The sequence below is a fragment of the Carlito syrichta genome, unplaced genomic scaffold (genome assembly GCF_000164805.1).
Source record: "Carlito syrichta isolate Samal-C Ts95f unplaced genomic scaffold, Tarsius_syrichta-2.0.1 Scaffold314525, whole genome shotgun sequence".
NCBI classification, from domain to species: domain Eukaryota; kingdom Metazoa; phylum Chordata; class Mammalia; order Primates; family Tarsiidae; genus Carlito; species Carlito syrichta.
Window position 1 is genome coordinate 228,499 of NW_007258621.1, and position 24,074 is coordinate 252,572.

Below are 24,074 nucleotides of genomic sequence, written 5' to 3' on the forward strand. Positions count from 1 at the left end.
TATCAGTCTCATCTTCCCATCTACAAGAGATTTTACCCAGATAATAAGCCTGTGGCATGTACTACTTCTATCTACTTGGGAACAGGAGAGAGAAAAGAATTACAAACGAAAACTTCTGATATGACCACTACTTCTTACAGCTTGAGCTAGAACAAATGTGTGTTTGAACAGATCACCTGCATTAAATGACATTTAAAATATGGCAACTTCAGCACATTATGAATATGAAACGTCCCCTTCCCCAACCCCATTTACTTCAGTCTCCCAGGCAAAGTTTTCTGTCGTTCGGCCAGCAGAATGGATGGCATGTGCCAGATGTTACACAAGGCATTTATTTCTCTGAAAAGGCTGAGAGCCAGGAGAATTAATCTCCTTCTACTAGGCCCTCTGCCCCAAGCTTCTGGGGAAACAGAGAATTGGGCTTGACAAGCGAAGTAGCTAGGTGATCCATTAATCAGTTTCAAAACATGAAAATGTATTGTAGAGTGTATCCCCCTTCCTGCTCTTCTCCATGGCAGAAAGACCTAAAGATAATTAATAAAAAGAACTGTCTCTTCAAACTCAAAAGAGGTTAAAAAGTACAAGCAAAAAGTAACTAAATAAAAGGGAGGTATATCAAACCCCCAAAACTCCTGAAAGCAAAAAAGTCCCATGGTGAATGATGTCTGGAAGAAGACGAGGCAGAAGAGACTGACAAAAAGATGGAAGTGGCCGGCTACAAACGTGTCTTGAGGAATCCATGACAGTGTTCTCCATTTCCAGGGCCGAGTAGCTATTCCCAGTAAGTTAAAAATGTTCTATTAAAAAGAAAACAAAACAAAAATAAAAACCACTCCAGAAAAAGGATCAAAGGAAGAAGAACACTGTAGAGAGTCAAGCCGCTGACCGCCGGCGAATCACAAAGAGCCCGCGCTGCAGCTGGCCCAAGTAGATCCTCATCTTGGTGCTGTCACTTGTCTTCCTCACCCAGATCTGCAGGGAGAGGAAAGGGAACAAGATGAGAGAGACTAAGAAATACTGAAGAGCAAATCTCCCAGAGTATCAAAATAGTTGCATGAGTTAAATGTGAGCAGAAAGCTGGCCACCTCCTGTTTGAATGAGCCATCTCAACTTGTGAGAGCCCCACAAACTCCTCCTTGACCTTGGGCCATCCCAAATGCATGCCGCCAGAACAGGCACCAGCCTTGAAAGCATCTCTCCCAGCCATCTCTCTCACACCTGTGATTACAAAAACAGAAAGCACAGCGATTCTGGGTTCCATTTTTGCCTTGATCTTAAAGATTCTTTTTCATTCGGTTTGAATACAGAATTATCAACACGCAAGAGACAGCTAACATAAGCTTTCTTTCTTTCTCTTTCTTTTTCTTTGGAGTTGGAGTCTCACTCTTGTCATCCAGGCTGGAGTGCAGTGGCCTGCTCAAGGTTACCGCAGCCTCAACCTGCTGAGCTTAGGTGATCCTTCTGCCTCTGTCTTCCAAGTAGCTGGAACTACAGTTGCATGCCACCACATCCCGCTAGCTTTTGTGATTTATTATAGAGACGAGTTCTCACCAAGTTGCCCAGGCTTGTCTCGAATCCCAGGTTCAGGCAATCCTCTCACCTCTGCCTGCCAAAGTGCTGGGATTACAGACTGAGGCACCATGCCCAGCCGAACATAAACTTTCAATCAAATTTGGCAATATTTTCCTTATCCCAAGAGACTTGCATATTATATAGCCTTTCAATACCCTGCTTTTCTGGCAATGAAGACTAATGGTTGTGCAGAAAAAGGAAAAAAATACCAACAACAGAAACAATGTCCATGAGTGAACCAAGGCCCAGTTGGGATCACCAGAAGGTTGAAGAGCTTAGGACAGTCCTTCCCTCTCACCTCATCCCTCTCCCACAGATGCTATCAGATTCCATGCATTTTACAGGGTAGATGCATTCTTCTGTGGAACTAAGAATGAACTCTTGCAGGTGGAGGAGGAGGGGCAACTGCCAGATCTGACAAATGCACTCAAAAAGTGGCATCCTGCGGGCAGGGGTGGGAAGGAGAGTGCTGCCACAGTCGCCAGAATCCCCTGAACCAGGGTCACTGAGCTCTTCGTGCCACATCCAGTGAGCTTGTTCACCCTCGGGACAACCCTATCAAGTAAGTGCTACCTACCATCAGCCCCATTTTAAAGAGGAAACCAAAGCCCAGCAAAGCACTTGTCCCAGTGTGAACTCTGGCACCTGACACCAAAGCCCCCGACTACTCTCCTAAACCAGCCTGACTTCTCACCTGTCTTTCTGTAAATTGCAACTATGTGGAGCCAAAACCTTGGTTTTTTTGAAAGGTCTGTGCCTCACCCATATAAACAAGGTTACTCAATTGGTTTGATTATAGCATTATCAACACTCAAGAGACATCTATTCAGGTTTTTAAAAAGCTTATTCTGTTTCATCTCAAATTTCTTTAATGTGATTATTTAACAATAGAGAAACTTTAAAGTCAAATACATTGGTTTAAAAGTAAAAAAAAAAGTTAAAGACCTCACATGAAGCTAAGCCTCTAGAGGACCCAGTAGAACCATTTTAAACTGAAAACTGACCCCAAGGAGGGCTGCATCAAGGAGTCACCAAAACTTTCAGACTCACTCACCAAACCTGCCCATAGTCAAGCTGTGCTAAAGCCAAGTATCTCCAGTGCCACTTAGAAATTCATCTGGAAAATGAGCTGGCAATGGGGAATTACTTCCCCATTCCCAGGGTTGCATACCTCCAATACACTGAGGCTTCTCCCCCCAGGAGACACATCACAGTGGCATGATTCCTTGTCAGATCTCACTGACCCTCTATTATGTCAAAAAGTGACAATATTCAACAGAAAGAGAGAGGAAAAAAAATTGACTTGCATTTTGTTTTTCTGAAAATCATGAGGTGTCCCAAAGGAGAATGCTGTACTGGTTCTGAAGTCAGAATGAGTTTCTAGAAGGCTACATGTGCTTTGTGAAGCTGCCCACACAATCAGGAGCAAATGCTCTACCAAGAAATTGCGGTGCCTCTTGGCTGAGGGACAGCAGGTCTATCAGATCCCCTGTTTTGGTTCTGACGTGGCTAGAGGTGACTCACAAAGACCCTGAGCCCAGAGAAGAACGACACTCATTTATCTGGAAGGCTCCCCTTAACTCCTAGTAAACAATCATTTTGCAAACTAGTCACATTTCAGGGCATTTTCAATTCGGGAAGCTGGGAGAATAGAAGAGGCTTAAGTTATTTCATAATCCAGTTTCATTAGATTTACTGTGCACTGGCACGAATAAGTTACAGAGGGTAGACACGTAAAAATCCATTTCGTTGCAGACATTTGTGGACTGATAAAAGATGAAGCCAATCCAGCTATTAAAGTTTTAAACTTTTTAAAACTACTAACAATACAAGTTACCCACTGATGACATGCTTCTAATGAAGGGTCACTTGGAGAACACTTGGGGCCGTGTCTCACTCATCCTCAGGTGTATCCCCCTCTGAGCTGACTTTAAAATCAGACCTCATCCTCTAGGAGTACCTCAAAGAGACCAATACCTAAGGGCATGCGCCTGGCAGCTCATTCTTCAGAGGCACAAGAGGACACCTCACACAGGAAAGACAGCAGGCAAAAAGTGGCGTGTGGGTCACATGACGTCAGCATCCATTTAGTGAGCACCCAATGGGTACCAGACCCTGTGCCTCATTAAATCCTCAGAGCAAGAAAGAGATCTATTGGTATGTGTGAGAGTTCTAGAGAAATAACCAAGATGGAGCACGCTCCTTTCTCAGTAGACGGTAACCTCAAAAAGAAGCAGGACTTGAACGTACAAACATCACACAGACTTGCCTTTTATTCCTTCCTGCAGTCTAGTTCGTGGTTCACAAACTGGTTGCTGACCAGGCAGTTCACAAATATCCCAAGGAATAGACAAATCTGCATACCGTAGCCAAGCAAATGGAAGGAATTCTCAAGGGTGATTCCGACTATGTGCAATTTCTGCCTGAAAGTGCTGACTTCAGAATCTACTCCACATGTAAGTCATGATTTCCCTGTACTTTCTTGGTGGCACTTTCACTTCAGGTTTGTCATATTTTCAACACTTCACAGAGCACATTTCCACAGAGCACAGGGTGAGGAAATGTGGTTCCTACCAGAGCACATTTCCACAGAGCACAGGGTAAGGAAATGTGGTTCCTACCTCATTGGCACCAACAGAGCTGATCACACAGCTCAGTTTCTGGTTGTCCTTTGACTCCAGATAGATGGCTTGGCTCTTGTGGTACCTGCCAGAAACAAGGCACACATTTTTAAAAAGAAGAGGGGGAGGAAGGAAGTAAAAACAAACCAAAACAAACACACAAACAGAAACAAAGCATCACCACAACAAATCTTATAATTAAAGAAGTCTTAATAATTTATATTTGAGGAACAACCTGGATTTCAGAGGACTTAATTTAAAGGCTTCCATCCTTGGACTGGATTAGATAACCTCCCAATCTTTTCAATCTAAAGCTTATATTCCTGGGTCCGTCTGCAGAGGGGAAAAAGGGGAGCTAAGGAGAATATTGGAAAATGGTTTTTCCTGTTTATCTGGACTGTATGACCCAGTTCAGAAAAGTAAATTTACATTTTTAAAGTAAAACCTCTGTTCCCACTTTCTGGCCCCACCTCAGAACATAAGAAGGTTAGACAGACAAAACAAATAGAAAGGCGTGAACAACTGTTGTTATTAACTTCTGATTTGTCCAAACGAGTCACCAACAAGGAAAAAAGCTGACATCAGCCCTCACTTTGGTCACTCATTCAAAAATACTCAGTCAGCACTTGCCGTGTACAGGTAACCATGCTGGAGGTTGGAGAAAGACAGTCAAGAAGGCCACAAGGTGGCCTGCTGCCCCACAGCTTCCGAGACAGCGGGGACGAGGAACAGTAAATAGTCACACCCGGTACGTGCCAATGAGGCCAAGTTCCAAGTGCACGCCACACGCCACAGGGTAGCTCTTTGACCTGAACAATCGGGAAAGCTGCCATGAACACAGCAGCCAAGGAAGACAGTCCCCTTGCAACTTCTGCATCCACTCTCGGCCTGTAGTGCCGGGCCACGTCTAACTTCTGGAAGTTTAGGGGTAAGGCCAAGGATGAAAGTGAGCAGGCCAGGGCCTGAGCCCGAATGGGACAACAGCTGCCAAGGGACGAAGAAGCAGCTGCTGGATTACAAGAGTTGGAAACATCAGCTGAGCTGCCACCAGCAGCCCTGGCCTGGACCAGCCTAGTGTAGTTAAGAATGTAACTTTGGTTCATTTTGGCTGCCCAGATCTGGCTAAACAGACCCATAAACTCATGCAAATTCCACCAAAACATATCTCCCAGCAAAGTACTGCATCCCTCTTCTTATTTCTCTGGGGGAACAATACAGACTCTTTTGCTGGTATAATGAAATAACCTACTGCCAATATACCACACTAAAGGATGTACTTCACTCCCACAATGAGCTTTTTCCAATCTGGGTTCCAAGTGCTCTTTAGCCTGATACTTAAGAGCTGAAAACTCAGGTTTCCAAGTCAATTTACTTTCTGAAAATACTGTAAAAAGAAATCAAATTTTAAATGCGAGTAGAACAAAATTAGTCTAGGCTCAAGTTATAAAGTTACTCTAGTCCCTACATGAAGGCACCGGGTAACAGGGCCTTCATTATGCTAAATATGGAACATCACAAGCTCCCAACTTTACAGTGCATGAGGTAAGGCTGAATCAGTTCACAGCAACACTCACTTCCCTTGGTTTCTCTCTCATGTCTAGGACAACTATCCCAGGTAAATGTCTTGAGTAATTGTTAGAACAAAAAAATCCCAAGCAATGTCTTGAGTAATTGTTAGAATAAAAGAATCCCAAGCAGTCCTGAGTAATTGTCAGAATAAAAATACGAGAGAGAACACTCATTCTACAGGGATCATGAGTTATTAAAGAGATAAGGACACAAAACAAAATGCAACTAGCCTCAAGTCATTCTGATACTACTTTCTAAACATTTTAATAAAGAAAGGTCATGGATGTGGTATACAAGTATATTACCAGTGTGGAATCATGCTCAGTATACTGCTAAGTAAAGGAAAAAAAAAACCTATGCCCACCTTGTTCCTGTGTTTGTGATAAATATATGCATGTTACGTGTATATTATATATACACACAGAAAAAACTGAGTAAATTTCTATACTGAGATTATATAAAAATTTAAGAATGGTACTTTTGTTACTACACAGCTTCCTTTTTTCTAGAGTAAATAGGTATTATTTACAAGTATACAATATTTTCACAAGTCATAGTATTGGAAAATACCCAAATGATAAACATGAGGTAGAAAGAAAATGTCATAAAGGTCTGTTAAAGAAAACAGTCGACTCTGGAAGCTTATTCAGACAATTCTCATGAGGTATATGGTATTTTCCTTCAATTGTACTTAGAACCCAAACCCAAACACATTTGACGGACTAAAAAGTGAACACCAGGAATAAACAACACAATCAGTCTATTACCTTTGAGAAGTGATTTGGAACTTGGGCATCTGACCACCTCCCAGATCTGCCTCCTATGGGATCACCAACAGTGGTGGCTTGAATGTCCACCACTGGTCTGCACTTGCGCCACAGGAAAGTTGACCAGTGGACTTCCCAAAACAGCTGACTGCCAAACCTACTGACCCCAGCTTCCTCCTGATCCTGTCTCTGGGACTTTTAAGGGATTCCCATGCACCATACAATGGTCTTGGGGAACCATTATCCCTGGCTATTAAATCTATTAAATTATTTAAATTCTCTGAAAAGTCTTCAGAAATTAAAGCGTTCATATAAGGTCAGGTACAGTGGCTCAAGCCTATAATCCCAGCACTTTGGGAGGCCGAGGCAAAAGGATTGCCTGAGCTCAGGGGTTCAAGACCAGCCCAGGCAACTTGACAAGACTTCGTCCCTACAATAAATCAAAAAAATTAGCCAGGCTTGGTAGCACACACCTATAGTTCCAGTTTCTTGGAAGGTTGAGGTGGAAGGATAGCCCGAGCCCAGCAGGTCAAGGTCGCAGTGTCCATGAGTGTGCCACTGCACTCCAGCCTGAGTGACAGAGTGAGACTCCAAAAAAATAAAAAATAAAAGTGTTCATATAGCAGGTTTGTAAGATAAAACCAAAAAATATATAACAACTTTCACATACAAATTTACTTTTCAATTTCAAAAGAATAATAAAAGAGAAGAATGAATTCAAAATGCATTCACAGACCTGGCACAGTGGCTCACGCCTGTAATATCAGTACTTTGGGAGCCAAAGCAGGAGGAGTGCTTGAGCCCAGGAGTTTGAGATCAACCTGGGCAACATAACAAGACTCTGTCTCTACAAAAGACAAACCAACAAAATAGCCAGGCTTGGTAGAGTGCATTTGTAGTCCCAAATACTTGGGAGGCTGAGGTGGAAGAACAGCCTGAGCCCAAAAAGTTGAGGCTGTGGTGAGCTGTGATGGTGCCACTGCACTCCAGCCTGGTGAGACCTTGACTCAAAAGAAAAAAAGAAAAAACCATTTACATATAAAATGTGTTAGGAAGCAACATCAATAGGGCTAAAGTAATAAAAATGTGTATTATCAATTTTTTGCCAATTAACCTGCTTTACTAGCTGCAATTCAACTGCTAAGAAAGAAAAACAAAACCACTTTAAACAGCCTCAGAGAATAAGCCTCAAATGTCAAATTCACTTCATTACTAATGGAAATTCTGTACTGGGAACCTCTACAATTAAGCTCTTAAAGCTGTGCACCACTACTATTAAAACCAAAAAACTAGAATTACCACTACTGTATTATTTTGGAAGAAAGCAATTTCTTGAGAAGGTGGACCCAAAAGCCCACCAAGGAGGGGCAAGGAAGGAGAAGAATTCATTTAATTTTGTATCCTACTAGGAATCCTGATATTAACACTTCATTTCCCATAAAATGAAGCCACATTACAGCCACAGAATTCAGAGAGTCCCAATTCTAGTTGTATTCACTAAGATAACAGTCTTTTGTATCAACAGAAGGCTGGAGGGTTAAATCCACTTAAGTAAGTTAGTGACTTCATTTCTGATTCACACTAGCAGCCCCAGATTTAAAGTGATGAGAGAAAACATAGTCCCCCAGCACCATCAGTTAATTATTTTAAAATATCAGTTACTTTCACAGTATTTTTTGAGGGGTCATTAGTCCAAATCAAAATGTGAGACAAACTTACAGCATGATATAAAATGTCTTAAAAGCAGTATAAAACCAAAGCACAGGGAAGATGCTTATCTTTCAAAATGAAAGGGAGTTCTACAAGTGTTTACACCAAGATGGGAAGCCTGAATCCCATTCATTTTGCTGAAGTCATTTGAAGCTCAGTAAAACACACTTTGCCATACTGTTGCACCAAAATGCTCCACCGCACCAGAAGCATAAGGTAGTTTGGCTGACTTCTGAGCCACAGGCCATGTCTGCTAAAGAAAAAAGAAAAATGAAGCCTCCAACTGACAAGGCCAAACAAGAGGCTGGTGAGATGGGAGAGGCTGGCTCTGCACTGGTGAAAACCTCAGCCAGGACTCCCAAGAACTCCTTTCAATGATCATCAGCAATCACCTTCTAACAACTAACTGCATTATGAACTCTCATTGCCAAGGCCAACAAAGGCAAATGTACAAAATATAGAAGAGAACAATGTTCTCAAAGTATATTTAAACAAGAATGCAGCTTTAAATTCACTGAAAAAGTGGCCAGGCTCAGTAGCTCAACCTATAATCCCAGCACTTTGGGAGGCCGAGTCGAGAGGATTGTCTGAGCCCACAGGTTCGAGACCCACCCAGGCAACTTGGCGAGACCTCATCTCTACAATAAATCAAAAATTAGCCGGATGTGGTAGCATGCGCCTGTAGTTCCGGCTACTGGGAAGGCTGAGGCAGAAGGATCTCCTGAGCTCAGAGGTCAAGGCTGTGGTGGCCGGCCGGGAGCGTGCCATTGCCCTCCAGCCTGGGTGACAGAATGAGACTCCAACTCACAAAAAATAAATAAATAAATAAATTCACTGAAAAAGTAAAATGTTTCCAGAGACGTTATTCTTTAAATGCCTGCTGCTAATGTGAGAAAAATGGTGAGAGTTCCTTTAAAATGTTTAGTTCTAACACATCAAACCTGACCATTCTGCTTACATTATAAAACACCAGTCACTGTGGATCCTTCCTCTAAAAAAACAAGAATTTTACTTTACTGCATTTTCACCTTCAAGACACGTCTCATAAAGTCTGAGGATTAAGCCTAGAAAGAGGACAATCCAAAGCAACACAATTACAAAATGAACATCATCTGAAATATCACATGGCTTTAAGACGCACAGATCCGTAAAAATGTTAGTGATAAATCTCATCATTTTCAAAGATGGTTCTTATGTGTGGGCTTGATCTTTAAAGGTTATTTGGTTTTCATTATTAGAAACATTTTTCATCTTATTTTGCCCTTCTCAGTGTGTTGAGCTATTACGACCTGCCACCTAGTGGTGGTATGTCTGATAAGCAATGTTAAGGTGCAATACTAAACTGACCTTTTTACAGAATGCCAAAGAATAACCAAATCAAAGGGGCAGAAGTCATTAATACAAGGCTTATAGATAAAGCAAGGCTCCAGTTTGCTAGGTAATTATCTACTAGGTAATTAACTTACTGTAACTTAATAGGTGAAAATGATTTGTCTCAGGCATGACTAGATCGCTAAGCATTTTTTGGCAAGTACAATATCATAAAGTAACCAAGTAACACAATACTGGGTTTTTTCCTCAAAAAAAGCTCAAAAAATTCAAAGTAACCATCAACTGAATTTTGAAACTTTTAGCTAAACAAAAGCAATGAAATTCAAGGGATCACTAGAGAGTCATTATAAATAATAATTATAGAGACCATACAGCAACCCAGAAAAACATTCTCAATATGACCAAGTTTCGGAATGGCAGAGCAAACCATGTGCCCACTATGACCTAAAATAGAGAGTATGCCTGCATATGGACCAAAAAAAAAAAAAAAAAAAATGGAGATATAGAGTGATTTAATACCTAATACAATGCTTAAATACAAAGCAGACCAAAAAATGTTTGTGGAATAAATAAATCTATGAATTTTCAAGGTTCTTTCATGTTGTTTTGCCATTTCCTTTCCAATGAAAACTGCTGGTGGTCTGAAGGTTTCGTCTTCGTTCTAAACTAGGAATGTATTAGGATATAATTGCCCTGAATGAGTAAGTTTCCTGGAACACTTTTGCAGAGGGATGATGCAAGAGAAAAGGGTATGTGGTGTCAAATAAAAAATATCTAATACCATCTTAGAAATTCACAGTGCACATCAGCATATCACAGGATCCAAAGAGCACTACAAGGGAGAAACCCTCTTATTTTAATTAACATGATCATCCCCTAAATGGATTTTACCACAATATCCTTTTATCTGAAGTATTAACTTTAGCACAGAGGGGCAGAGTTAAGAGGAGGGGAGAAGGGAACATATACCCCAGCCCCAGTTGGCAAGAGCAACACCAAAAACATCAGCCTGCAAATTCCATGACAGCAGCATGGAGAGGGAAGGGGGCCGCCATCTGCAGAACATGGTTCTGGGAAATGCTGCTTTCAGAGATCTAACAGAAGCATCGATCAAATGACTGCGTATACATTTTAAATGGGCTTCTACTTCTAGCACTATCCAAGCTTAGAAGCAGCCATGCTCTAAAATAACAGCCATAGATAGCGGAGCCCTCTTTTCAAGTGGGCCTTTTGAGACTTACAAGTCCAGGTTTTCCTGTAACATACCATCTTTTATCATAGTACAGTTTGCCATCTTCTATCCGAGCTTCAAATCTCTGAGCTGGAGATTCTGCAGGTGTGGCAGGCAAGTGTTCAGGAGAGGATGGGGAGGCTGGAGGAAACAGAGATACTTACATAGCTAAGAATGTAACAAACACACATGAGTCCATCATTTAACATGCTTACCAGAATGTGGTAATAATCATGGCCAAGCTCCAGCGAGCTAAAGTCAACAAAATTCGTGTATAGTACATCTAACTTGATCTTCAAAGCAACCCTGTGAGGTAGGTAAGGCACAGATAAACCTCACTAAACAGAGGAGAAACTTGGGGCTCAGGAAGGTTAAGGTCGATTGTGTAAATGCACAAGGCCTCTCAGAGAAGGACTAAAACTTTGGTGACCATCAGAAGCCCAAAGGAGCAAGTATTATGAAATCTCTTTTACAAATGAAATCATTTCAAGAACCACAGTGGGTTCAAAATGATCTACATTCACCCACTCCACACTCATATAACCCCCGCCCCCTGCCGTCACGCCTCAGAAGTTCAGGACATCTCTGCGGACCATGGCAGCTCCCAGAAGACATTATCTAGAGAAAAAAGCATCTTCTTCCTCCACAAGTCAATGAGTAGAGCAATGTGTAAGTAATCACAGTCTTTAAACATAGAAAAGACATTACCAATTCAGAATTCTAGTCTGCAACCCAGACTGACTGTCAAGTGCTGTTCTGGAAGGAGCGACTATGAACACTGAGCTGGCCTCTTCTATAAACCACGACTCAGAGCAGCCTGTGAATGCTTTACCAGAGCCAGGTCATGAAAATCCACTAGAATAGTATTGCTGGGACTTAACTCTAGAAAATGAGAAACACGAAAAATCCTTCTGGTTTCATTTTCAAAAATGGATGTGTATTTAAACCATATGCCTGACGCCTACACAGAAGGAAACCTTTACCAGCCAATCAAACGTCTCTTTTACAATAAATTCTGAGGAAAAGACAAAAATAACATATTAGGGTTAAAAAAAATCAGGGAGGGGTTCACTTTAGGTGCCCTTCAGTTTTCGTGATGACTACTGTTAGGCAAATGATGAACATTTTCCTTTTGAAAATTGCAACAATTCCCTGACAGGTATTCACATGCTTTTCCAACAACATGATGAAAAGATTGCACAAATGCCAATACATCATGCACTTACCTGGTCTCTTGGGTGACTTAAGCTGTAGGAAGAACAACAACAAAAAATCTTAGAGAAAATCACTTCAGAGGCAACTTCAGATGTCAAAGGTATCATAATGATTTAACAAGTAACATGTTAACAAAGGGAAGCTGAAAACCATGTCAAGCCTGAGCTTTCAAATAAATTTTTTTTAAAAAATCAAGCTGTACCTTATTTAATGTTCTCAGATCCTCCATGATCTGTTCATCTGTTAACAAATAGTTTAGCTGGGGTGTTGAGAGTTAAAGGAATATATCTGAAAAGTATGGTTTTCAAGCAAAGAGTAATCAACAAAATGGAAGCAGTATTTTAGAATTTTACAAAGCATGACTATGTTAAATTATGTTTTTACAATAGTCTACTGCTTAGAAATGTATGATTTTCCTACTAAACATCATGTGCTTAGGTATATAAAAGAATTCACATCTCCCATCTTACAAACTACTATGATGAGATTCATTAGGTATCTACAATAACAGAGCACAGGAAACAGTAAAGTAAGAATTTCATCCAGAATTTATAAGGTGTTTTTGTTCCACAGTTCTAAAGCCTTCCACACACACACAACATAAGGTTAATCTTCTCCAGCAACTAAATCCTCAGTTGTGAAGGTGAAGGGACCTGAAGTTATGCCCTTTTCTGGTGGTGCACAAACAACTGAACCTTTCTAGGCAAACAGCTATTATCTCTTCAAGAAGAATAGAAAAAACATTTCTCCATGTGTGCTGTTCTTGTTACCACTTTTATGATTAAAGGGTTTCTTTGTCTGACTGAAATCTCATTTGCTTTAAGTTAAAAACAGTTTGCATCTGGGCACTGTGGTTCACGCCTGTAATCCCAGCACCTTAGGAGGTGGAGGTGAGAGGACTTACCTGAGTCGAGACCAGCCTGGGCAACATGGCGAGACCTCATCTCTATAATAAATCAAAAAATTAGCTGGCACACGTCTATAATTCCAGCTACTAGGAAGGCTGAAGCAGAAGGATCGCCTGAGTCCAGCAGGTCGAGGCTGTGGTGGCCGTGAGCGTGCCACTGTACTGTACTCCAGCTTGGGCAACAGAGTGAGACTCCAACTCAAAAAAAAAAACCAACAAAACAGTCTGCACTCCACTATTTTAGTTATCTGTAGATAACTGAGGTACATAGAAGCAGACGGTACTATCTTCATTTGACAGTAGAAAATTCCAGTGGAAAACTTAAGGCACATCAAGTTTCCAGATAACCCTGAATCTTGAAGTTTGTGTTAAAACCAGGCTGAACTTCCCACACAAAGCACCTTTCCAAATAACGACTCTCTCTAAGTCTCTCCCACTAAAAGCAGTAGCAAATGAGAACTCCAATAATAAAATGGCTAGCCCCTATCCCATGGACAAATATTCTACATGTTATGTACCTTCCAATCAAATAATACTATTCTGTAGGACAATGGCCATGTATATTCTATCAAATGGATAAGCAAAGGATTCAACAGTCTTAAGAAAAAAAGCAACTAACGTTCAATACAAATGGATATCAGGAGCAGGCTTCCTCCTCTTGTCCGGGATGGGAACAGGATCATTTGGGCGCCTCCGCAACTTTCTGGTCATGATAGGTTTCACTTCCATAGAATCTGTGGTGAGAATGGAATGGGTAAATCTATCCAACCCCCATCTGAAGCCAGTAAGAATTTTTACAGTGAAGAATATGCCCCATAGCCATCCAATTGAAACCGTCATATTGGGAATGTTTGGTCTACACATGGCCCAAGCCAGATGCCCCTAAAAGACTTTAAAAAGCATCCATGCTTGTAAGATTCAGATCAGCTGCCCTAGGAGCACCCCCCTTTCAGAAATGCTGCCCTACAATCTAGCACTATAACCACTGTAGGCTGCTCTCCAGTACCCTCAAAATCTAGGGGCTATTCCTCCTCTCCCTTAAGAAACCCCAAAGTTGTAGGTTCGTGGGATAGGAAGGAACCTTAAGGTCATCTCCAGTCAGCTAATTTCTCCTGTTCCCATGGAGGGTGGGTATGCTGAAGCCCACTGGTATAAAGGGCTCTTTGAGAGGCCACTGGCCTCAGTGCCCACACTTTTATACTGAGTCTTCACTGACAGACTCAGACTCTTTTTTCTTTTATAACCTTTTGTAGCCACTTGACTATCAAGAATGATACAATGCAGGCTCACAATAGAAGCCTCTTTTCATTCTTCTTTACTCTTCTGTGCAGTCTGACACTGATACTGACTTCCTCCACCTTAAAATCACTCCTGCCCAGCCGCAGCCCCAGTGCTCAAGGAGGCTGACTTGCATCGCAGGGGTCCTTTTGGGCTTGCCGCCTCCCTGAATACTGGAGAGTTCTAGGGTCCAGTCAGTCCTCAGCCTGTATCCCAACGAACTTCCACTTACCAACTCTAGCTCCACCCAGTCCTCTGACTGGCAATCAGTACCCTACACCACATTCTCTCAACACTCCAGGCAAACTCATTTCTTCTCCTTCTTTACCCTAAAGTTGCCTCTTCTGCACCTCAGGGACATCAGACCTATCCATCCTTCTAAACCAGAACAAAAACCGTCACCTGTGACTTGTCTTCCTTCACCCAGGCATCAAATTCGCCAGATGATGTCAGTTCTGCCTCAACGCCATCCCCTTATCTTTTCACTGACCTACCTTCATAACCTTCAGTGGTTTCTCCCATGTCCCGTCTATCCTCTCCTCTCTCAAAGAGATCTTCCTACAATACAAACCAGATCATTTTGCCTACCACTCTTACTAAATATTTTAGTGACTTGCCATTCTCCATGGGATAAATGTCAAGCCTCATTTCTGGTCTTCCTTCTCTTTCATTCACATCTACCCTGTGTGCAAGTTTTTAGCTATTCTGTTACCCAAAGGTATCAGACTTTATGCCTTCAAGCCTCTGCACAGCTGTTCTCTGCCTGACTTCAAGCCTCTGCACAGTTGTTCTCTGCCTAACCTCCTCTTTTCTCCCAGTAAACTCCTACATAACATCCTTTGAGAATCAGTTCAATTCTCCTCCTTCTGCAACAGCTTCTAAAGGCAGAGGATCATTCCATCTTCCAAGTAACCAAAGCATCTGTGCAAGCCTCTACTATACCAAGCGCCACACTGTACAGGACATTACCCCCACTGGACGTTTGAATCCCACCCTAGCACCTGGCAATAGTCTGGCACAGTAGGGGGGTTTCACAAAATCTCCTGAAGAATGGCTAGATGAGGTCAAGCCTGACCATGGGATAAAGTTTATTTGAAATTATGCACACCATAAGGAGGGTGGGCAGGGCAGCAACAGGGAATTCTACACACAGAGTGTATACAGTCTCAGCATATATCATAAACACACCACAGGAAGTCTAAGTTGCTGCCTATTGCTCTTAAGAAGAGAAACGGGGGCTAGGAGCCATGCCTACAATCCCAGCACTTTGGGAGGCTGAGGCTGGAGGATACCTTAAGCCCAGGAGTTCAAGATTAGCCTGGGCTACATAGACTTTGTCTCTACAAAAAAAATTTTTAAATAGCCGGGGTGGGCTGGGGAGTGGTGGTGGCAAACACCTGTAGTCCCAGCTACTTGGAAGGCTGAGGAGGAAGGACTGCTTGAGCACTCCCCCAAAAAAGGGAGAGAAATGTGTAATACTGGATTTCTCCCCCCTGAACGTAACGAAGATAAAATAAGAACCAAAGACCTGATAAATATTTGTATGGGTGTACTTGGAAATGTAAAAAAGCAAAAGAGTGCGCGCGCGCGCTCACACACACACACACACACACACACACACACACACACACACACACACTGGAAAAAAAGCAGGGGGGACTTCTCCCTATATCTCTTCCTATGTTGAAATGCTGCTGTTCTCCAGTTATTTACTGGCCAGTGGCACAGCACCATGGCTAAGGGCCCAGGTGTCACACAAACGTGGTTCTGAATCCCTGCAGGAGCTGTGTACCCTAAGGCATGCTACGTAAATGCTCTACATCTCAAGTTTCCTTGTGTAGAGAATGGAAGTATCAGTAATATACATGTATAGCCTTTAATGCATGGCTAAGAGCCCAGGTGTCACACAAACGTGGTTCTGAATCCCTGCAGGAGCTGTGTACCCTAAGGCATGCTACGTAAATGCTCTACATCTCAAGTTTCCTTGTGTAGAGAATGGAAGTATCAGTGATATACATGTATAGCCTTTAATGCAGTACTTGGTACAATGAGAGTTGCATCAATGCTGGTTTTTATTACTTTTCAGGCAGAAGAAAACTATACTAAGAGCCTTGGCTTTTTTTTTTTATTTTTTTTTTTTTAAGTTAAGGTCTCACTCTGTTGCTCAGTCTGGAGTGCAATGGCATGACCATGGCTCACTGCAGCTTCTACCTCCTGGGCTCAGGCGAACCTCTCACCTCAGAATCTCAAGTAGCTGGAACTACAGGTATGCACCACCAGGTTCAGCAAATTTTCTGTAGAGATGAAGTCTCACTATGTTACCTAGACTGGTCTTGAACTCCTGGGTTTAAGCAATCCTCTATCCTGGGCCTCCCAAAGTGTTAGGATTATAGGCGTGAGCCACCACATCCAGCCTACAAAGATCCTTTTTAAAAGTCAATACACAAACAGCCAAAAAGAAGCTCCATAGTTAAAGGCAGCTGATATCAACTGTGAGGCTGTCCAACACTCATACCTAATTTGGAAAACAAAGTGTTTGTGTGAAGATGAGACAATGGAAAGCCTATACAGTGCTTCAAAAAGAGGGTGATGCATAGAGTAAACACTCAGGGATTGGGAAGCTGTGACCTCGTTTAGTTCCTGCAGCTTCTTCTGACCTGAGCATCACTTCCCATGGAGGTGTGTAATTCTTCTTGGGTTAAGCTCATCCAGTCCAAAAGAGCACCAGAGAAAAAACCATGTAGCCGTGAACTATTATGGAATGTTCTGTCCACCAAAGAGGATGGCTGCGTGTACACTGCTCTGCAGGCTGCAGAGACTGGGGAGTGGGAGGTGAGCAATACATGATGGAAGCATGCCATGTAAAGGTGAGGGGATCTGGGGAAAATTAAGTCTGAACATAGCCACTAAACTCTGAAAATCATAATCGCTTCACTTACAGAGCAGAAAATATAATCAAACCCTTCTTATGAAATGGTGAGAATCAATTCATTTTATTAGCCTAGTAACAGCAACCTAATGGACTTTATTCAAAAGACTGCTTCTGCAGAAGGAAGGTACTCTGGAGAAAGCCCTAGAATTCAACAGCATGTTTCCACCACTGTCTAGGAAAGCAGAGGCAGCAGGGAGCAGTCCTAGCCAGTGGCCCAGGTGGAAGATATGATTAGAGAAGGGGATCAACATGTATGCCACAGCCCCAACAGACACAGTAAGGCTATACACTTGTCACCTGTTCCAGTGCCAGGCTTGCCTAGTTGGCTTCTAAGGCAGACTCTTCACAGAAGAATGGGACAGCCTGCCACCTGGGTCTGATCTGCCTGGGAAGTTCTATTTCTCACTGTAAGCAACAAGCTGGTATTCTGAGTTTATAATATCAGCCTCCTGTGAGTTTGGCCAGTAAGAGTCCAAAGAAGTTCAATCTGGGAACAATGACAAAAATCAAACGTCCAGAACTGAAGCTCAGGCCTTAGAGTGTGGCCACCCTGGAGAAGACATCTGAGCAGGGATTCTGTCAGTCTTCCTCTCAAGACACTGTGCACCAAACACAAATTATATTAAATTAGAAAAGTAGCTGGGCTCGGTGGCTCAGCCTGTAATCCTGCGCTTTGGGAGGCTGAGGTGAGTGGATTGCCTGAGCCCGTGGGTTCGAGACCCGCCTGGGCAACTTGGCGAGACCTCATCTCTATGATAAATTTTTAAAAATTAGCATGGTAGCATACACCTGTAGTTCCAGCTACTTGGAAGGCTGAGCGGAAGGATCACCAGAGCCCAGCAGGTCGAGACTGCGGGGGCCGGGAACGGCCACTGCACTGCAGTCTGGGTGACAGAGTGAGACTCCAACTCAAAAAAAAAGAAAGAAAAGTTTATTGGAAAGCCTCTCCCTGAGCTAGAGGATTCTTCATAGGTTTGCTTCAGTGGGGATACCATTTGTAGACTCATTAAATATCTAACAATTAAAACAGACTTGGGAGAGTATTTGTGAGAAAAAACACCAAACAAGCAACAAGACTAGGTATACAACTTCTCCCCAAACCATCTTGCAATAAGACCTTGAATAGTGCACATCCTATTGCTCTACTCACCAGGATACCTGCTAGATACAGGCACCCCCCAGGTAGCACTGGGTCTGCCTTCTAAGAAATGGGAGCAGGGTGAATTATGCTTAGTAGAGTCATTACAGCACAATCCCCATGCAGAGATATTCCTGATAAATTAATTACCTGCAATTAACATACAATAACCAGCTTACTGGCTGGCCTTTTATTCTGCACTTCCCTGGGCCTATTCATTCACTTCCAACAGCTCACTTGCCTACAGTACAACTGCAAATAAAAGCTTCATTTTAATATACTTTAACCATTATAACAAGCTATTTGTTTACCTGTTGAAAAAAAAAAACTAGCTGCAGTGATTCAAAGAAGCACCCTTAAGAAATGGGATATAAGTGGTGGAACGAAAAGCCACTGCAGACTTTTCATAATTGACAACACTGTAGCATGTTGTCAATTACCTCCAAACCAGAGGCAGAGCAACATGGGGCTGGACCAGAGGCCAGGAGCCATCCCCAGGACACCCCGCACCTCTCTCTAGTGGGGTAGCAGGTTGATCAATGCTGTCACATACCAAGACTGCAGTGGCAACCACAAACAAGTGCCTATGGGATGGGGTAGAAGAATCAAGGTCAGGTCACTGGAGGGCCAATCAAGGCAGGAATGAAGGGACCAGTCTCCATAATGGGCCAATGTTGTCCATAATGAAGGAATGACAGTTAAAGAACAGCCAATCTAGCCTTCCTAGCTGCACTGTCAACCACATTAAATGGCCTGGATTCCACAGGAAACAGGAAAGAGCAACTGGAGGACAAGCCCACTCCACCCCAAATCCAGGTCACCTCTTCCATTCTCCCTTTCCCGACAGTAGTGCAGAATCTCTTCTCCCTGCCTAGACTTCTCCCCACCTTGACATCACCCCGCCCTGACTTCTCCCCACCTTGACTTCCCCTGCTCATTTTGGCATCTATTATTAACTGTGTGAAACCTATTGCTCCTAGAGTAGTACAAACACATATACCTTAAGGTTTCAGAATCAGTGAGAACAAGCCCATCAACTCTTTAGGGGCCCGCTGTCTCAACAATGCATTACACTGGGGTAAATGGAGAAGCTGTGTCAGCTTTCAAACTATCAGAACATAAGCTCCTTGGGGACACAGACCTTACCTACTAGCCTAATTCTTTAAATTACTCAGTGCTGCATGCTATCTGCAGAGAATTGGTATAATTTGGTGGTTAAGAGAACAGTTTGGAGTCAAATTCTGGCTTAACCACAATCTCACCGAGGGACTTGAAGCAAATCGCTCCACTTCTCTAAGCCTGTTTGCCATCTGTAAAATCAGAATAGTGACACCTAGGTCAAAGGAAGCTGCAGGAACTAAATGAGGTCAAAACTTCCCAATCCCTGAGTGTCTACTCTGTGCATCAGCCACTTTCTGAAGCACCATGTAGGCATTACGTCATCTCATCTTCACATCAACCCCCCGTAATAGGTTTTATCATCCCCTGGCCAAGTGAGAAAACCCGACCTCAGAACTAAGCTTGTGACAGAGCCAGGATTCCCCCAGGATTGTCGGCCTGCAGAGGCAGCTCTAGCATTTTTCTATAATGCCTGGCTCAGTGTAAGTGCTCAGGAAACAGACTTCTATCTTGACATTTTAATGATTCATGGTACCAGCTATGAACCCAGTATCTTCTAAAGGAAACTCACAGGCTTTCCTGAGGTCATGAATAACTTCCACAGGGGCCTAAGGGTTGGAAAATGCCCTTGGTGAGCAAGAACTTACAAAAGAAAATGAAGTAGCAGTTACTGCACTGTTGGAAGAAAGGGGCAAAGAAGGCTGCTAGTAAAACAAAATGAAAACCACATAAAAAATAATAAAGCACCCCACAATTTAAAGATCCTCAAGTTCTCACTGATTATTTGGGTTACTTATAATCTTGGCCTCCACTTCGGAGAAAAACGACACTCAGGTAATTCTGTCTCTATCCTTACTACCCTAAGTCTGGTTGACCAGCATCATCAGCAGTCCCCAGGAGGTGACTAGAAATACAGGATCTCAGCTGCCACCCAAGACCCCTGAAACAGAATCTATATTTTACCAGGTCCCCCGGGTGACCCACGTACACATTAAAGTTGGAGAAGTTCTAACCTAGCTCAACCTAACTTCTTTATCTATGGTACACTTCTCTACCTGTACAAGCCAGTTCTCATGAGCTTCCCACAAGAAGTGTGGGTAGTGAAGAGTACAGCCTGTCAATTCCCATGGAAATGTGTAAATGCTTTAAGTCAGCCAAAAAGAGAAGGTCACTGAATACACCCATTTCCAACAGGTTTTGAACTAAACTTCTCATCAGCCTCTTAATCTACTTTGTTTTTCAAGAACTCTTCACCTTGAACCAGAAAAGAAGACTTTAAAAAATAGCTTTGCAGGGCAAGGCTGGGCTACACTGATATTGGGCATCAATCCACAAAGGTGAAATAAGTCACTCAATTAGAGGAATGAAATCAGGCCTTTAATCCAACACCATAGCCGCACCATCTGTGGAAATGCTAATTACCCTTCTAGCTCCAGTGCCTTTTCTTCCAATACTCTATCATTACCTTGGCAGTGCTTTCCATAGCAAGGGTACCAAATGGCTTGAGGAAGGACATCGGTACCTTTAATGCCCATGGCTAGCTTTAAACACTTCTGTAATCTATTTTATTGCACTACAAATGATTTCCCTGCATGTATTTGTCTTTTCTAGCCTGGCAGGCTCAGCCTCAAGTCACTGAGGATACCTCCTGTCCCAGTTAAGATTCTGGCCGTAAAACTGCCTGGCCAATGTCTATCACTTGTCAACAATCAGGATGCCAGACCACAGGTGAGGTGATGATACCCTTCCCCACAGATGGAAAGAGAACAGCTATACACTGACAATATCGCCCACTAGCCTCATGAAGGCTCCTCAACATCTGGTGGTTCCCGCGGAGAGTAATGAGGCATCAATGCCAGTCCCAGCCACCATCAAAGAAAACGTGGAGGCCTGAAAGGCAGCAGACTGGTACCAACAAGGCATCACAGTGCTATCAGTCTAATTAAAAGAGCATTTCCTCAAGAGCAAGGGGCAAGCTGCTGTTTTTGCATCTATTCTCACAAAAAAACCATTTCTAGTCGTTTTCAGAGGCCTTCAAGAAACTCACTCCTCTTGCCAAACCTTTCAATGAGGAAGCTATCAGAGGAGAGGTTTTTCAAGAGTCAGACCCCGCCTCAGGCAGGCACAGCCACATTCTCCTCAGTGCATCATGGGGACTGGAGCCAGAAGCCTACGTCAGAGGGCCAAGTTGGTTCACAGCACCAGAAACATATGGGAGGAAACACAGACCTTAACTGGTTACTTTTAATTTCAAAGTCAGTCCCAAGAACATCTATAAAAACACTGCATTTCCCATGGAATCCTGCTAAAATCAGGCATGCCAGAATCCTAGTATCTTCTGGACATAATTTTAAGAGTTAAACTCTGGGGTATACAGAAATGCACGCCACCTCCATACCCAAGGGATGAACTCACCACTGATTTGCATGGCAGTATTTGCCAAGTTCCAGAACAGCAAGTTCAAGTCAATTCCCTGTATCCTTCTAGGATCCATTGGTCTACATATGGCAACAGAGAAGCCAGCCCATGTTGCTTCTCCCTTAAACTTGACTACAACCTGCTGAGTTCCCATCTGTGGATTACTAAACCCTAGAGGACTAGGAAGGAAGAGATTGGTTCTGAGTCTGTGTAACTTTGCTACCTTTTATAGGAAAACAGTTAAGTTTAGCTACCCTGCTGGAATCCTATCAAGTTTTTCTGAAATGTTCGCAATAGCACCTGGTGGAAGCCATCTAATAGAACAGATGATACAGCCAAAAGTCTTTGTTCTCACATCTAGGTTAAGGGAGACAATAACTTTCCTGTAATTAAGGCACACTGGAAGAAAACAAAGCAGGATTCCCATCACCACAGATAAACTTATGTAAGTAACTCAGAAATCTAATCAAGACACAAACTGTAGATGACCTAGGAATTAGCAAAGGATAAGCCAAAACCTGCAATTACTAGTAAAGGCCCACCACTTACTGAACACTCGTTATGTACAGTACACTGTAATAGGCAAACATATGTCTAACCACAATCCTGTGAGACACAAGGGTGGATTAGCCCGTCTTATAGAGAGGGAAACAGACTCAGAGAAGAAGGTAAACAGTTTGACTAAGGTCACACAGCCAACACAGGGTAGAGCTGAAACTCACCTTGCTCTGCTCTCAACTAGTACAGCCCTTCAGGGCCCCCTCAGGACTTTTAGGACCCCATTCCAGGAGGCTTTCATACCTCCAGTCAGTTCCATTGTTAGTTTTTCATTTTCAATCATTTTCTTCTTTTCTTCCAGCTCAGCAATCAGGTTCTCTTTCAGCTCCACCTTCTTGTCTTCAAATTCTTTCACTGCTGCCTTCTTTTCTTTAATGTAATTTCTTTCCACTTGTTCAGTCTGAGCAAAAGAGAAACACAGGTTAGGAGTACACAGCCCTGGGAGCAGGGCTCCAATTCAAAGTCCAGCTCTGTCCTCAATAACCCTTAGAAGAAACACGAGACACACTTTCACTCACACACACTTGCAGTCACAGGGTATCTGGGAGCAAGTTTTCCAACAATGCATAAAATCGAGTCACATACCTTTTGAGTATACTTCACTGACTACTCTGGTCTTTTCTCTCTTCCACATCTTTTTTTTTTTTTTTGAGTTGGTGTCCTGTTCTGTTGTCCAGGCCGGAATGCACTGGTACACTCATGGTCACCGCAGCCTCAACTTGCTGGGCTCAGGCAATCCTTCCACCTCAGCCTACCAAGTAGCTAGAACTACAGGTGTGTACCACCACATCCAGCTAATGTTTTGGTTTATTGTAAAGATGAGATCTTGCCATTTGTCCAGGTGAGCCTTGAATGCCTGGGCTTAGGCAATTCTCTCACCTCGGCCTCCCAAAGTGCTGGGATTACAGGAGTGAGTCACCATGCCTGGTTTCTTCTTTTCTTTTGGAGTAGAAGTCTCACTCTGTTGCCCAGGCTAGAACGCAGTGGCATGCTCACGGCCACTGCAGCCTCAACCTGCTGGGCTTAGGTGATCCTTCCACTGCCTTCCAAGCAGATGGAACCACAGGCATGTGCCATCATACCCAGCTAATTTTTTTATTTATTGTAGAGACAATGTTTCGCCAAGTTGCCCAGGCTAGTCTCAAATCTCTGGATTCAGGAAATCTTCTTGCCTCCACCTTCCAAAGTGTTGGGATTACAGGCATGAGCCACCACGCCCGGACGCTTCCACATCTCATATTCTTAGCTTTTATATTAAAATAAAACACAGGCCAGGTGCAGTGGCTCACACCTATAATCTCAGCACTTTGGGAGGTGGAAGTGAAAGGACTGCCTGAATCCACAGATTTGAGACGAGCCTGGGCAACATTGAAAGACCTCGTCTCTACAATAAAACAAAGAAATTAGCTGGGCATGGTGGTATGCACCAGTAGTTTCAGCTACTTGGAAGGCTGAGGTGGTAGGATCACCTGAGCCCGGCAGGTCGACGCTGCGGTGGCCGTGAGTACACCACTGCACTCCAGCCTTGGCAACAGAATGAGTCTCCAATTCAAAAAAACAAAACAAAAAAAAATAAACAAAACTGCAGCCAGGCATTATGGCTCCTGCCTGTAATCCCAGCACTTGCCAGGGGTTTGAGACCAGCCTGAGCAACTTGGCGAGACCTCATCTCTACAATGAATGAAAAAATTAGTCGGGCATGGTAGT

At 43.0% G+C, this 24,074-nt stretch overlaps 1 protein-coding gene across 1 annotated transcript in view; it reads right to left on the reverse strand.

The window, feature by feature from the left end:
- The window catches only part of SUDS3 (SDS3 homolog, SIN3A corepressor complex component), a 34,128-nt gene continuing 10,054 nt past the window's right edge, over positions 1-24,074 (reverse strand). The window contains exons 5-11 of the mRNA XM_021719339.1: positions 22,611-22,767; positions 13,563-13,658; positions 12,220-12,281; positions 12,029-12,050; positions 10,838-10,943; positions 4,194-4,278; positions 1-972 (exon numbers count right to left, since the gene is read on the reverse strand). Coding sequence (XP_021575014.1) covers positions 874-972; positions 4,194-4,278; positions 10,838-10,943; positions 12,029-12,050; positions 12,220-12,281; positions 13,563-13,658; positions 22,611-22,767 — 627 coding nt within the window. The 3' untranslated portion in view covers positions 1-873. The remainder of the gene's footprint in view (positions 973-4,193; positions 4,279-10,837; positions 10,944-12,028; positions 12,051-12,219; positions 12,282-13,562; positions 13,659-22,610; positions 22,768-24,074) is intronic.